Source organism: Penicillium arizonense (assembly GCF_001773325.1).
Source record: "Penicillium arizonense strain CBS 141311 chromosome Unknown PENARI_contig007, whole genome shotgun sequence".
NCBI classification, from domain to species: domain Eukaryota; kingdom Fungi; phylum Ascomycota; class Eurotiomycetes; order Eurotiales; family Aspergillaceae; genus Penicillium; species Penicillium arizonense.
In genome coordinates, this window is record NW_019173284.1 from 1,409,350 (window position 1) to 1,423,689 (window position 14,340).

The 14,340-nt window shown below is 50.1% G+C and overlaps 5 protein-coding genes across 5 annotated transcripts; 4 read left to right on the forward strand and 1 right to left on the reverse strand.

The window, feature by feature from the left end:
• Positions 1 to 77: 77 nt before the first annotated feature.
• optF (uncharacterized protein) lies at positions 78 to 2,622 on the reverse strand (the record flags this gene model as incomplete). The annotated part of the gene is made up of 6 exons (XM_022630773.1): positions 78 to 277; positions 338 to 607; positions 668 to 882; positions 933 to 2,260; positions 2,308 to 2,493; positions 2,560 to 2,622. 6 exons carry the CDS (start codon positions 2,620 to 2,622, stop codon positions 78 to 80), a joined length of 2,262 nt encoding a protein of 753 aa, XP_022488988.1.
• A 515-nt stretch (positions 2,623 to 3,137) lies between these two features.
• PENARI_c007G04515 (FAD-dependent oxidoreductase) lies at positions 3,138 to 4,268 on the forward strand (the record flags this gene model as incomplete). Its single annotated transcript, XM_022630892.1, has 3 exons — positions 3,138 to 3,491; positions 3,540 to 3,937; positions 3,986 to 4,268. The coding sequence occupies 3 exons, from the start codon at positions 3,138 to 3,140 to the stop codon at positions 4,266 to 4,268; spliced, it is 1,035 nt and encodes a 344-aa protein (XP_022488984.1).
• Positions 4,269 to 4,703: 435 nt separating this feature from the next.
• Positions 4,704 to 6,782, forward strand: fos-1 (sensor histidine kinase/response regulator Fos-1/TcsA; the record flags this gene model as incomplete). Its single annotated transcript, XM_022631216.1, has 2 exons — positions 4,704 to 4,837; positions 4,886 to 6,782. 2 exons carry the CDS (start codon positions 4,704 to 4,706, stop codon positions 6,780 to 6,782), a joined length of 2,031 nt encoding a protein of 676 aa, XP_022489142.1.
• A 1,819-nt stretch (positions 6,783 to 8,601) lies between these two features.
• Positions 8,602 to 10,749, forward strand: PENARI_c007G02772 (S53 family peptidase; the record flags this gene model as incomplete). Its single annotated transcript, XM_022630811.1, has 5 exons — positions 8,602 to 8,807; positions 8,855 to 9,118; positions 9,179 to 9,399; positions 9,459 to 9,579; positions 9,633 to 10,749. The coding sequence occupies 5 exons, from the start codon at positions 8,602 to 8,604 to the stop codon at positions 10,747 to 10,749; spliced, it is 1,929 nt and encodes a 642-aa protein (XP_022489138.1).
• A 1,844-nt stretch (positions 10,750 to 12,593) lies between these two features.
• Positions 12,594 to 14,202, forward strand: akr1 (putative aldehyde reductase (AKR1); the record flags this gene model as incomplete). Its single annotated transcript, XM_022631127.1, has 12 exons — positions 12,594 to 12,640; positions 12,693 to 12,780; positions 12,829 to 12,842; positions 12,911 to 12,995; positions 13,056 to 13,075; positions 13,128 to 13,200; positions 13,249 to 13,378; positions 13,433 to 13,497; positions 13,553 to 13,681; positions 13,738 to 13,853; positions 13,911 to 14,074; positions 14,129 to 14,202. 12 exons carry the CDS (start codon positions 12,594 to 12,596, stop codon positions 14,200 to 14,202), a joined length of 1,005 nt encoding a protein of 334 aa, XP_022489179.1.
• Between the last annotated feature and the right edge of the window lie 138 nt (positions 14,203 to 14,340).

Below are 14,340 nucleotides of genomic sequence, written 5' to 3' on the forward strand. Positions count from 1 at the left end.
AAGCTTAAAGCGAAGTCACCGATAATTATGTACGCAAACGCTAATATGGAAAAAGTAAATATAGTACAGAAGTAAGGTCACTGCCACGACCCCCTCGGAGGCCCAAAGTAGCCCTGCACCGGTAGATTCTTGTAGGGAGTGCCTTGACCGTCCGCTGTGTTCGCAGACACTTTGTTGCCCCACCAGCTCAACGAGCCAGCAGGGAGAGTGATGCAAAAGAATATGATCACAGTCGCTACTGCAACACCGCAGTCTAGCGCGGCAGACAAAACATAATCTGTAGACAATTAGTAAGAGAGCAGCAACAGAAGCTCCATGTGGGATTGCGGATACTCACTGTATTTTGACCACCAGGCGGGTCTGCTGCGACGCAGTAGACCGTTGAAGATCATGTTGACAACCCACCAAGAGGAGAAGCTGATACCAGTAGCGGGTGGAACCTGGCTCATTGCGCCAAACGCAACGGGCCAGGAGAGATAGTTGACGGCTCTCCACCGACGACCCAATAGATATGTGATCACCACTGCGGCAGGACCAACAAGGAAAAACCAAAGTAGGTTGCTGTAGATTTGCCCGGATGAGAACAGTCGACCTGGGCCAATGGCGCCTGTAGATTGGTTAGCGGCCAGTTGTAGGGTGAGTGGACAATAAAAGGAATAGAACTCACCCCAAATAAGCGAGGAAGAGTATGTGACTCTCCCATGGGGACATGTGAAATTTCCCTCTGCATCAGACGTGCAGACGCCCTCGATTCGGGTGATCATGAACACTGTCACTCCACACTGAACGATAGCCCCAACCAGCGTGGCAAGGCCTTGAGCAACAAACAGGGTCCGCGGTGCGATGTGCATATAATGAGCCAGTTTCATATCCGCAACAAATCTAGTTGCGATGTTAATTTGTGTGCTTGTGCTTCGGAGAAGATCACTTACTCAAGTCCTTGCTGGACAGCAACATAGCCATAGAATTTGAACGCCATGTTGGCTACTGGCCGCCCGAGAAAGGCATATCCACCAATGAATTCGGTGAGTAAGTTCAGCTGGTTACTGCTGATGTTTGTCACGGCTTTAATAATACCCACTGGGATTATGTAGACCATGGGCATCATGAAAGCCACCAACACACCCCAGGCCGGCAGCCCGGTGTGCCATACCTCATTGGTAACAATGCTCAGCGCAAACATTAGGACTGTAATTGCGACAAACCACCACCAGGGCACAGGGCGATAGACAGACATCAGTCGACCGTGGACATCCTGCTTGCTCGTACCCTTCCATTGCTGCCACAAGTCCTTGCCATGGTACAGTCCAACGTGAAAGAAGATACCAGTCAGATTAGCAAAGGCAACACCAAAAGTGATTGCATAGCCAGCCGGTAGGAACATGGGCGAGTAGTCTCGATAGGCAGTTTGGTTGACTTGGCCGGCCGCGTTCATGATGCGGCTAGTGTTGTAGGTACTTCCAGTGTTGTCAAAAGTGTTGGAATTGAGGAGCGGCAGATACGCGGAATACCACGTGTTAGTGTAGTAGACAAGGGGGCAAACAAGCCAGAAAAAGAGCGCAAATGACCCCATGACATTAAGACCAGCCCAGAAAGGAACCAGTAGAGGACTTTGGTTGGCGTAGACTACTTGGGCCCAGTCAAAGGTTAACATCGACATGCCCAGTCCTGTCGTTTGTCCAAAGAGCTGATTGACCACCACATTGGAGGGCACAATCCAACAAATAAAGTTGAAGGTACTGAGACCCGTGAAGAGATAGCCTGGCGCGAAATACCAGATGCCGCCAGCGACGAACACATAAAGGAAGAAGCGGAGACGTGTAATTCGCCAGCCATCTGCGACGGCATTAACACGAGAGTGTAGAGTAGCCAGAAGTGCAGCATTTGACAGGACCTGCGGCCAAAGCATTGCTGCTGGTCCGACAAGCCAGCGCGAGGCCATACCGGCCAAGCCGAAGCCGAACAATTGCGTAGTGATACACAGCAAGATTTCAAAGCCGCCCTGCGACGGCATATTATAAAATTTAACCAGTGCTTCAATAACCTGAGTTGCAGCAGCAGAGCCAATAGAAACATTGGCCATGATGGTGATCAAGGCATGTTCCTTGATGTTGAAGTGCCGATCAGGATTCAGCATTCCTAGGGGTATGCATTTCGCCCAGGCGCATCCCACAGGGAAGGCCAACAGTTGGGCAACTAAAGCACTGATGGTCACACTAGGCTGTCGCAAGCTGAACAATTGATTCAGTCCACTTCCGATCTGTTGCCGTTAGCTTCTTGTCACTTCTCCGGTCGCATTAGACATACAATGGTGAATACGAGGCCAATGGTCCACATACGGACCGTATTTACAGGCAGTGTCAGGTCATTGACTGGCTGAATGACCGCCCGCACCTCTGGAAATGGCGAGTCATCGGCCTCGTAAGGTAGGATCTTCTCGGCATCCCGATCGTGCAGAACGGCGATGTCATCGCGGACATGATCCGGAGAATGCTAGTGAACCAGTCAGAAACTCCACTCCAAGCCCAAATGTTTCAATCCAATCGCCTCCAGCCAAACGGGCTCGATCGTAGTGGGCTGAGCACCCACCGAGGAATTTCGCCGATATTTCTCAGTCTCCATCGCGAACCCGGTCCACCCCGGGCAACCCAATTCCCCGGGTCACGGAATGTTCAAAATGAACCCTTTTAGTGATATGAGTCGGCTTGAGCCGAGTGTTGAATCGCGATAGGCAATTTTAGGCACTCTGGGGCTGCGTGGATTGTCTCCAGTTGCAGGGATGTGTGACAAGCGCAGACTCTGACGGCAGGGAACAGCCAATAAGCGGAGGCATTTAGAACGTAAAACACATCCCAGGCCGAAATTGATACCAGCCAAGTCTTTCTAGTTCGAGCCCCAGACGAGAGAGAGATGGTATTGGGCCAAGAGACATGTAGAGGAGAGGAGAATTGCGGTGCTGTCGGCAGAGGCCGTTGACCCACTTAATAATTGCCAGAGTAAGATAGCTTCACATACGGTAAAACGAGCAAGAGGATTTTCAAAGGAGACTTTCTCTGCTATATAGTACGGAGCATGCCGTATTGCCCCTCACACTTTTATCTGGGGAGGACTACAGTCTTCTCCTATATCATTCCACTATGGGGAATGAACTGCCCTTCTCTCAGCGGCCGGTGATTATCCTTGGTGCCGGAATCATTGGTTGTGCAACTGCTCGACAACTATTACAGAATGGCTTTCCAGTGGTGCTGGTGGCTGAATATCTCCCTGGAGATCAGAATATCTACTATGCATCGGCCTGGGCTGGTGCTGCGTGGCATGCCGCTGGCGGCATCACTCCTGATCAACGGTACTTGCAAGCTGTCACCCATCGTATACTCTTGAAGATGGCAGAGGATCCCGACTCCGGCGTGAGCATTGTTGGTGCTCGCGAGTATCTTGAACAGCAACCGGCCCCTGACTCGGCGATATGGGGCAAGACGGTGGTCTCCAAAGTACTATGCTACTCGGATCATTGATGGACCACACTAATCTTTGTCTAGTTTCGTGAGATGAATCCTGGGGAATACCCATCCCACTTCAACTGTGCCTGGTCCTATGAGACCCTGGTCACAGATCCCACCCGACATATGCCTTACTTGGGGAGACAGGTCACGTCACTAGGGGGTCGATTTGTTCGCAAACGGGTCGAGTCTCTCCAAGAATTATATGAGTTGTTCCCCGAGTCTCGGGTCTTTATCAATGCAAGTGGCCTAGGGAGCAAAACCCTGACAGATGTACAAGACGACCAGTGTTTCCCAGAACGAGGACAAAATGTGTTTTTGGCCACCGACCAGTGCAATACGCTCTACTTCCGGAATGGCAAAGAATATACCTACGTGATCCCCCGGCCACTGTCCAAAGGGGTGGTTCTAGGTGGTGTGAAACAGCAAGATGACCTGTATACATCTCCCAGCCCATCTATGATTCCCAGCTAACACCATTCCAGTTCTCCCGAGGTCGATATGGACGTTGCTCGCGATGAAATTGCCCGTGCACATCTCTTAGCACCGGAAATCGTCCCCAAACACCCTGCTCCAGAGGCCGTGAGCCATATCATTGGCATCCGGCCCTCACGAAGGGGAGGCTTCCGTCTGGACTCGGAGCGTAAAGACCACCGAGTAGTGCTATCGGCATACGGGTTTGGTGGAGGCGGATATGCGTTCTCTTATGGAATCGCAGATGCAGTGGTGAAGATGGTGGAGAAGGCCGAGCGCGACAATGTGATATAAGCTTATAGATATATAAGGCGTGACAAAAGTACCTACTAGTAAGGAAAGTCATTACGTCGCAGGCGTGTTTTAGTCTTTCCACATTTATTCCCCATTCCTTTATTCCCTGTATTCTTATATTCCTGTATTCCTATATTCCTATATTCCTATATTCCCATGTTCTGTTTAGATTCTATTCATTCTCTCTGTTCACTTCTTCATTTGTTCATTTTCCCTCGCATTTTTTAACTCCACCCTTTTCCCCGCCGGGGGTCATTCCCGTCCACTCAACCTTGTCCGTCTGCCATACCAGGAACTAGTCAATTCCTGACACTTATGGATCTTGCATCTCGATCTTTTGATCTTTGATCTTTGATCTTTTATCTTTTATCTTTATCTTTGGTCTTTGATCTTTGACACAACTCATCTTCACTCGATGATCATCCGGGCCCCGTTATGCTTCCAGTGGATCAGATGCTCCACCTCCGTATTGACTGCCCGGTTAACAATGTCACCATGATCACTCCTCCGGATGAGAATGAGAACAAACTCGAAGATGCGTCGTTGAGTGACATCTACCGGTTAACACCGTACGTGTCTCCCTCTCCTCTCCCTTGTCCTCTCACTGACCCCTCTAGGAAACCCACGCTCGTCCTCGATCACTCACTGCACATTGTCCAAGTCTCCGACAGTCATGTGGCCGCCTTCAGTTGGTCACGAGATCAACTACTCACCACGAGTGTCTACGACCTCCCTCCGTCCATTGTTCCTTCCCCGAACATCGCCGCCCTTAGTGGTGCCATCAGCACTGCCCTATCCACCCGGGACGTACAGGTGATCGAGGATGTCCAGGTGGACGGCGCCCATTACTCGCTAAGCGTGACACCCATCTTTCGGAATGACGCCCTCCTCTATGTCCTGCTGGAAGCCCAGAGGACGAAACGCGACCAGATCAACCTGATGAGCAAACAGACCTACCTGAATGAAACCTACAAGATCCTGATTGACACGGTGAAGGGTTATGCTATTTTTATGCTGGACACACGGGGCCACATTGCGACCTGGAACTCAGGCGCTGCGATCCTCAAGGGATACTCGTCCACGGAGATTATCGGTCGGCATTTCTCCGTTTTCTACGGTCGCGAAGATCGCGAGATCAACAAACCCGCCCGCGAGCTGGAGGTCTGTCTCCAAGAAGGAAAGGTCGAGGATGAAGGCTGGCGCTACCGCAAGGATGGCACCCGATTCTGGGCCAATGTGATGATCACCCCCATCTATCAAAATGGCAGCCATATAGGCTTCGTCAAGGTGACTCGCGATATGACCGAGCGCCGGGCAGCCGAGGCGCGCTTGATTGACGCCTTTGAAGAATCCGCGAGACTCAAGTCCGACTTTCTGGCGAACATGTCACACGAACTGCGAACGCCAATGAACGGCATGTTTTTGGCTTTAACCATGCTGATAAGGACCGAGTTGAATGACGAGCAGCGGGAGTATGCATCCATCCTGGAAGATTCCACCTCTATTTTGCTCCAGGTCATCAATGACGTGCTGGACTACTCCAAATTGTCATCGGGATCTTTCCCCTTGAATGCCGATGTACTGGATGTCCCAACTGTGATCAATGCAGTCGTGCGTAATTGCCGACCGACCCTAAAGCCCGGAGTTAAGCTTCAGACGACCATTGAACCAGACTTCCCTTTGAAAGTCAAAGGCGACACGCTCCGATTTCGCCAAGTTCTACAGAATCTGGTCAGCAACGCAGTCAAGTTCACCGAAAATGGCCACGTACAGATCAACGCCACATATGCCGTCGACGACAAAGACCCCAATCTGTATGTGGTTTCCACTGAAGTGGTGGACTCTGGTATCGGTGTCCCCGAGTCTGCCGTGGGCACCCTCTTCACCCCATTTACGCGGTTTGCAGACACGGCCACCAGAAGATACCAAGGCACCGGTCTTGGACTCTCGATTTGCAAGAGTTTGGCTGAATTGATGGATGGAGCCGTTGGGTTCCATGCCAATCCAGATGGACCCGGCAGTGTCTTCTGGATGAGAGCCAAAATGGCTCGTGTGGATCTTCCAGTCGCGCACGCAAAGAAGAAGCTCGCTCCAGTGACACCGGTGGCCCTTGACCACTCCGCCGCGCTTCAAGAAGTCGCGCCGCATAACCACATCCTCTTAGTTGAGGATAACAAGGTCAATCAAACTATCATGCTGAAACTTCTCGGTAGCCTCGGATTTGAGCGCGTCGATGCGGCTTGGGATGGCGCAGAAGCGGTGCGCCTGGTTAAACAAAAGCCTTTGAGCTACAATGTGATCCTGATGGATATTAACATGCCTGTCATGGATGGCTTGACGGCCACAGAGCTCATTCGGCAGATGAAGGTCGACGTCCCTATCATCGCTCTCACGGGCAATGCCTTGAAGGGAGATGCCGAAACATATCTGGCTAGGGGAATGACCGACTACATTGCCAAGCCACTGCACAGACAGCAGTTGGTGGATTTATTGTGGAAATGGTGCGGGCCCTGAACGTTACCCTACCAAAGGGGATTCCACCCCTGAACATCACACCAATTCGTTCTGCCGCCTCTCGGTGGCAATTTGGACGCAGCAGTTGAAACACACTTTTTGCAGCGCCCCTGAAAGCGAGAGACTAAGAGCAACGACTGAGCCAATAGGCATTCCGTGACTGACTTCAGTTTCACGCTGTCCAAAACGGCTGCCCTGGCTTCTGAGTTTTGAACGAAAGTCCAGCCAATGGGCATTCAAAATGCTCTCAATTCAACTAGAGCTCTCACAGTTTCTAACATTGAGACTAGTCAATGCCTGATCACCTGTACACCAACAACAAACGCCATCAGCCGAAACAATACGTTCCGTTCCGGCGCACATCATGCGCCCAAGGACGAGCATGGATGTCTCGACTATTATGCTCCCATGGATGCCTGTAGAAGGCACAGACACATTGTGTCCACAGTGCAACCATGTTGGCTTGATTTCCTGTATCAACTGGCTTTTTAATACCATGTTCTGAGATCATTCATTTGCGGCATCTTGGCTGCATAGTGGATGGCGGCCGTTACAACGGTCTTTGTCTTTGTAGTACGTGGGGTCTGCATATCCCCAGTGTAGCCATTTCCTGTAAGGCAGTAATTGCAGAGCTCGCCGGAGCTACATGCATTTGGCAATATTAACAACAATAGTCCAGCACTAGAGTTCATGATCGATTCTGGTCACGAAATCGGGCCTCTTTCACTCGACATTTTCCCCCTCTTCAGCTCGCTTGGTCCCGCAAACGCCATGGTGAATGGAGAAGGATTCGGACCCTCTTTCCCTGGAGATTCCGTGAATGCGGGGGATTCAGGGGTGGAATCAGGATCGTCGGCCTCATTTCGGCATCAAATCACATCAACCGCTCCCTGTTTAAGATTTGACGGATTGCTTTTCCAAGACCAACTTCGCTTCCTTCGAATGGACGCCCATGGCGATCAGCTGCTCTTATTCAAACCGTTGGTCCCTTTGATCACAGTCCAATATCTACCGAGGTTATGATTATGAATGGACTTTTGATTCCATTCGTATCACATGGGACCATCGTCCCTCGTTATTCCGAGCCGTTCGTTGGGTTGGCGCGATTGTGTACCCTCGGAGGTTTCAACTAACGAGCACAAAGGCCATTATCAGGCCACTTGGAAGTGCATCCTTCCCACCTCGCGCAGGCCGATCTATCGAGTATGGGATTGCGATTTCCCCATTCCTTAAAAGTCGCCGAAGAAAGCAACCCTTAGAGGAGAGATATACTCTCCGTATCGATAACCTTCACATGGGCTCGCGTGACTTCCAATATCTTCCCCTCTTAACCTTCCGAGGAGCTTTGATTTGAGTTCTTCTGAGCAACAATGCCTAGGTACTTAGGACAAACCTGCGGCGCCTGCCGGTTATCAAGCCAAAGTTAAAGTAGCGTGCAACATAAGCTTTATCATACCCCGTCTTCTTTCCCTTCGGGGCCTTAGCATCGGCGATCGACTGGAGTCCTGCCTCTTGAGTGATGCCAATCCACCGAATTAGTGGCGCTTGGCCCTGAAGGCCCAATCCATGCCCGTGTTCAACGCCTATCAGGGATCCACCACGAGGCGCAAGACCATGGCGGCACCGGTTTAGGTTGACTGTCTGCTACTGTCCATGGGATGGGTGCGCGATGTGCAAAAGATATTCACGGAGCTAGTTCAGAGAACGATCCTACCTAGTGTGGGTGGCTGAAAGGGCCATATAAAGCCCGTTGTATCGCGTAGTGTTTACTTCAATCTCTACTTGTTCAGGACCTGACTGGTAAACGCAACTCAAAACCATGAAGTCCTCCATTCTGCTCGTGGGTCTGGCGGCTGTCAGTAGCTTAGCTGCACCCACCCAACATTATGAGCTGCATGAGCGCCGTGATTTCATTCCAAGCACTTGGATGGAAGGCAAGAAGCTCGACGGCAAAGTCTCCCTCCCTGTACGGATCGGTTTGACGCAGTCTAACCTTGACTACGGCCATGAGCTACTCATGGATTTGTATGTTGCTCACCCATCCTTTATGAGCGCCCAACTAACCCACTTAGATCGAACCCATTCTCGAGCCGCTATGGACAGCATCTTTCTAGCGAAGAGGTGCATGACCTCTTTGCCCCGGCCCAGAAAAGCGTGGATGATGTGCGTTCCTGGTTGGAGTCGGCTGGTATCGCTAAAGATCGCATAACCCAGTCAGTCAATAAGCAATGGATTCAGTTTGATGCGGATGCCGAGGAGTTGGAGAAGCTGCTGCACACGAAGTATTACGTCTATTCTCATTCCGAAACGGGCCGTTCACATGTGGCGTGTCGCGAGTAAGGATTTCATTCTCAGCTTATAAACATAAACATACCCTGACTGACTGGTGGTTTCAGATATCATGTCCCAAGCTCTGTGCGTGAGCATGTTGACTACATCACTCCAGGGATCGCTCTGCGGGAGGTGACCGGTGTTCGAAAACCGACCAATTCGCTCCAGAAACGGTTCTCGAACGGACAGCCCCCTGCTCTTGAGCCAATACTCCTGCCAGTGGAGGAACTCCTGGCCAATATTGCGGGCTTTTGCTCCATCGCTGTTACCCCCCAATGCATCCAGGGTTCGTGACATACAGCAAATCCTGCCTTTTATGTATTAGATATGCTAACAGAAGGACAGAAATGTACAACATCAGCCAGGGAACTTCTGCCACAAAGGGCAATGAACTGGGTATCTTTGAGGGAATTGGGGACGTCTACGCTCAAGAAGATCTTGACTTGTTCTTCTCGACGTTGTACTCGTATGCCAACACTTATACTGATTGTTCGCATCGTTAGGCTAATTGGCTACCAGGAAAATCCCCACCGGCACACACCCGACTCTCAAAGCAGTCGATGGTGCCCAGGCTCCTACATCTCTTGTCAATGCTGGGGCTGAGTCTGATCTGGATTTCCAGATCTCCTATCCGATTATCTGGCCGCAGAACTCTATTCTATTTCAAACTGATGATATGGTTTATGAGAATTCCTACACATTCAATGGATTTTTGAATACCTTTTTGGATGCTATTGATGGATCATACTGCAGCGAAATCTCGCCATTGGATCCTGCATACCCCGACCCGCAAGACGGCGGTTACAAGGGCTCCCTGCAGTGTGGCGTGTACGACCCGCCCAAGGTCGTGTCAATTTCATACGGCTCTGCTGAAGCAGATCTCCCCATTTCCTACCAACGGCGACAATGTGCCGAGTTCATGAAGCTGGGTACCATGGGTGTCTCGGTAGTGGTCGCCTCGGGTGACTCAGGTGTGGCTGGACGTGGAGGTGATCCCACTCCCAGTAATTGTCTTGGTCCCCAGGGCAAGATCTTCGCTCCCGATTTCCCCGCCTCATGCCCTTACTTAACAGCAGTTGGAGCAACCATCATCCCATTGGGTGCATCGCCCGAAGATCATACAGAGGAGGCTGTGACCAGTTTCCCGTCGGGCGGTGGTTTCAGCAACATCTATAAGGCGCCGGATTACCAGGCGCAGGCCGTTGCCGACTACTTTGCAAAGGCCAAGCCCTCATATCCCTACTATGAAAGCGTGGATAACAGCAGCTTTGGTGCCAATGGAGGAGTTTACAACAGGATCGGTCGTGGATATCCAGATGTGGCTGCCATTGGGGACAAGGTCGTCATCTACAACCGAGGTCTGCCTACCTCGATTGGTGGCACATCTGCCTCTGCACCTGTATTCGCTTCGATCCTCACTCGCATCAATGAGGAGCGATTAGCCGCTGGAAAATCTACCGTCGGCTTCGTCAACCCGGTCTTGTACGCGCACCCGGAAGCATTCTTCGACGTAACCAAAGGTTCAAACGCTGGTTGCGGTACCGATGGCTTCTCCGCGGCTGAAGGATGGGATCCGGTAACTGGACTGGGTACACCGAACTATCCTGCTCTTCTTGATGTCTTTATGAAACAGTAGCCTTGTTCCGTCATGGATCCTCTAGTTACGTGCTGTGATGATCCTTTTATGAAGTCTTAATGTGATTCCATGCATTGATCAAAGTTTGAGATAAGGAAGTGCTAAGTAAATCATATATACCCTATATCAAAGTCTACCTCAGGGCAACATTTAGACTGGGCATTGTCAAGGAAGACGCAGGCGAGATCTCATATTGGCCAGTAGTAATGACCAGTTGACTTACTCAACTGCACTTCGACCTCGTGCGTAAGCCCTACTAAATTAACTCGGTCGTAAATACCCAGTGTTTGATCCATCAAACAACTTTAACCTGGTACTTGAGACATCTTCAGACCTAGGCTGGACGACTGTTTCGATCTCATCAGCAACAATAATTTTACATCCTTCCAGTCTTGCACAAGCCGCCCTTGCACCTCGAACGCTTTGTGAATGCAATTAGATACGATGAGTCCTAGAATCTTGAGTCGGTTTGATACATCTTCCTGCAAACCGTGAGAAATGGGCTGTCACTTGGAGATAACACGGGTGAACTGACATAGAAGTTCTTCAAAGGAGCTGGATCGGAGTCTTTGTTATAGAGATTGTTTTATTGTTCAGATGTCAATCAAACGGAGATGGACTGGAAGGGCGCATTGTAGGCTTAGACCAGGCAGCGATTCGACCATGTCGTTTCATTGGCAGTAGCATCAGATCGAGAATGCGATCTCAAAAGTTATCTGACATTTTTAATCAAGCACATTCCCAGAAGAGAATAATATTCACCATAATAAACTTCTACAAGCCCTGGTCACTGCGAAGGAACGCAGACATTTTTATAATTGCTATTAATATACATGTACAAGGATGTAAGGTAAGTTATTCCCGAGGCAGATTTGTAATATGTGGAGGACTCGCATTGAACTGTCAGATACTCGCTCCATCGGACATATTTACTTCAAAGGGCATTAGGAATGAAGATGGTAACTTCGGCAATTAATTTGGATACATGGTATAATACCATGATGGATATGTGCTGCCTTCGTATATTTGCCTGTGATATATACAGTAGTGGCTGAGAACCGAAGCTAACGTACGTCGCAAACAGGGAGTCCTGTGACTCTCTTCACCAAGCGTTGGGCATACATTTGCATACAAGTAGCACAGTAAAGAGGCAAAGCAGCCAATGGACTATAATGTTAGAAGCAATGATCATCATGCAAGGAGCGGGGTTGTTCACAGGCAATTGACAAGGGGGATTTGAAGTCGAACCGTAGGTTGGCCAGATTTATAAGCAGAAATCAATTTCATATCTGGTCAGTGTTGGAGTCGTTTTCTATACTCCAACCTTGATACAACAGAGCATCTCGTCTATGGCTCGGCATCGTCTCCTCGGTCCCGGAGCGATCGCACCGACAAAGCCGGAGTTGGTCCGAGCCCCGCCCCCGCCAATGAAAGGATTGAACTATACCGAATTGAGTGCCCGATACAGCACTGTCGTTAGATAACTTATAGGAATTGAGAGAGTTGAGAGAAGGAAAAAGTGATTCCACCATTGACGGTGGATGTGACATCATGTTTGAGACGGCGAAGCTTCGACCGGGTGGGACCTATACAACTAGGGTAGTACTTGCAGTTTATATGTAATGAATATTCTATGAGGAAATAAAAAGGCAGAATAGAGTCTGAAGAGTTGACTGTAACACTATGCTACTCCAGTTACCCCGAGCTTCGGTGGAGTCTGCTCCGAGAAGACGCGTGGGATGTTCTATGAACCCCGCCGGGATCTGGGCTATTAAGACTGGCATCTCCCCCAACTTTCTCTTTTTCCCTTCAACTCTGTCTATTATTTTTTGACAAGCTCTACAATGTCTCTCGGAAAGAAAGTCACTCTCAACTCCGGCCACCAGATCCCGTAGGTATACCTGGGCGATACTGGATACCACATTGCTGACCCCACATTATAGCCAGCTGGGCTTTGGTACCTGGCAATCCGCCCCTGGCCAGGTCGGCGAGGCTGTTTATGAGGCCTTGAAGGCCGGTTACCGCCACCTGGTAAGTACATATGTTGTCCTTGGAGAGGTTGGTACTAACTCGCTGTAGGATTTGGCCACTATGTATGCAATTCGTTCACTAGAGTTTGGGTTTGGATTTCGCGCATTTTACTGACCGCTCCGCTATCCAGCTACCAGAACCAGCGTGAGGTTGCCGAGGGTATCAAGCGTGCCTACAAGGATGTTCCTGGTCTGAAGCGTGAGGACATTTTCATTGTAAGTGAAACCATCTCCAAGACATTGCGTGCTCGCGGAAACTGATTGGTTATTTCCTAGACCTCCAAGCTGTGGAACAGGTACGCCACTACCCAAGTATTCGTTTCCTACACAAGCACTGACTGGATGCAGCCAGCACCGCCCGGAAGTTGTGGAGGCCTCTCTCGATAAGTGTCTTGCCGAGCTGGAGCTGGACTACCTTGATGTAGGACTGCTGTATCCTTCAACAGAAGAATTCCGCTAATTGATCTAGCTCTACCTTGTTCACTGGCCCGTGGCCTTCCAAAAGGGTGACTCATACTTCCCCCTCGTTGCCAACAGCACCGTTGAGGGTGGTGACGTGGTAATTGACGATGGCGTCTCTATTGTGGATACCTGGAAAGGTAGGATCGTCCTGGGCTTAGGCCGAAAGAATGCACGCAACTGACGTTTCTCAGCTATGACCCAGCTCCCCAAGAGCAAGGCTCGCTCCGTCGGTGTCTCTAACCACACGATTGAACACGTTCGTACTTCAAAATATCAAGAATGTCTTTATAGCAGCTTACCATTTCCCACAGCTTGAGGCTATCATCAATGGTACCGGTGTTGTTCCCGCTGCGAACCAGATTGAGCGTCACCCCGTCCTCCAGAGCAACGACTTGATCGAGTATTGTCAGAAGAAGGGCATCCACGTCACTGCTTACTCGGTGTGTTTGCCATGCCTCTGTGAAATCTTTTGTCTGATGCTGACTGAACCTTTTAGGCTTTCGGTAACAACATGCTCGGCATTCCCCTTCTTATCACCCGCCCTGAGGTCAAGGAGGTTGCCGAGTCAGTCTCGAAGCGCACTGGTCAAGAAGTCAGCCCTGCTCATGTCATGTATGATCATTACCCCCTGTCCCACGAAGTGGGCAATTCGGTACTAACCATATAAAGCCTCGCATGGTCACAAGTTGGCGGCCACAGTGTCATTCCTAAGTCGGTCACCCCGTCGCGCATCCGTGACAACTTCAAGGAGGTGGAGCTCACCCCTGAGGAGGTTCAGAAGGTCAGCGCTTTGGGCCAGAACCGCAGACGCTACAACACTCCTTTTACTGCTAGTATGTTTTCAGATTGTTCATCCATAATAGGTAATACATGCTAATATCCTCCAGACAAGCCTCGTTGGAACATTGACATCTTCGGTGAGCCCGAAGAGAAGGCTGCTGGCCACAAGGTCATCGTTTAGATGGACAAATGGGTTGTGCGCTGGTTGAATGGCGACCAAAATGAATAAATGAGAACATGTATTTTCACGTGGGTTTTGTCAATATCAATAGAACTTGAATGAGTCCATAAAACAAAAGAACAGCCTAGTTACCTTAGC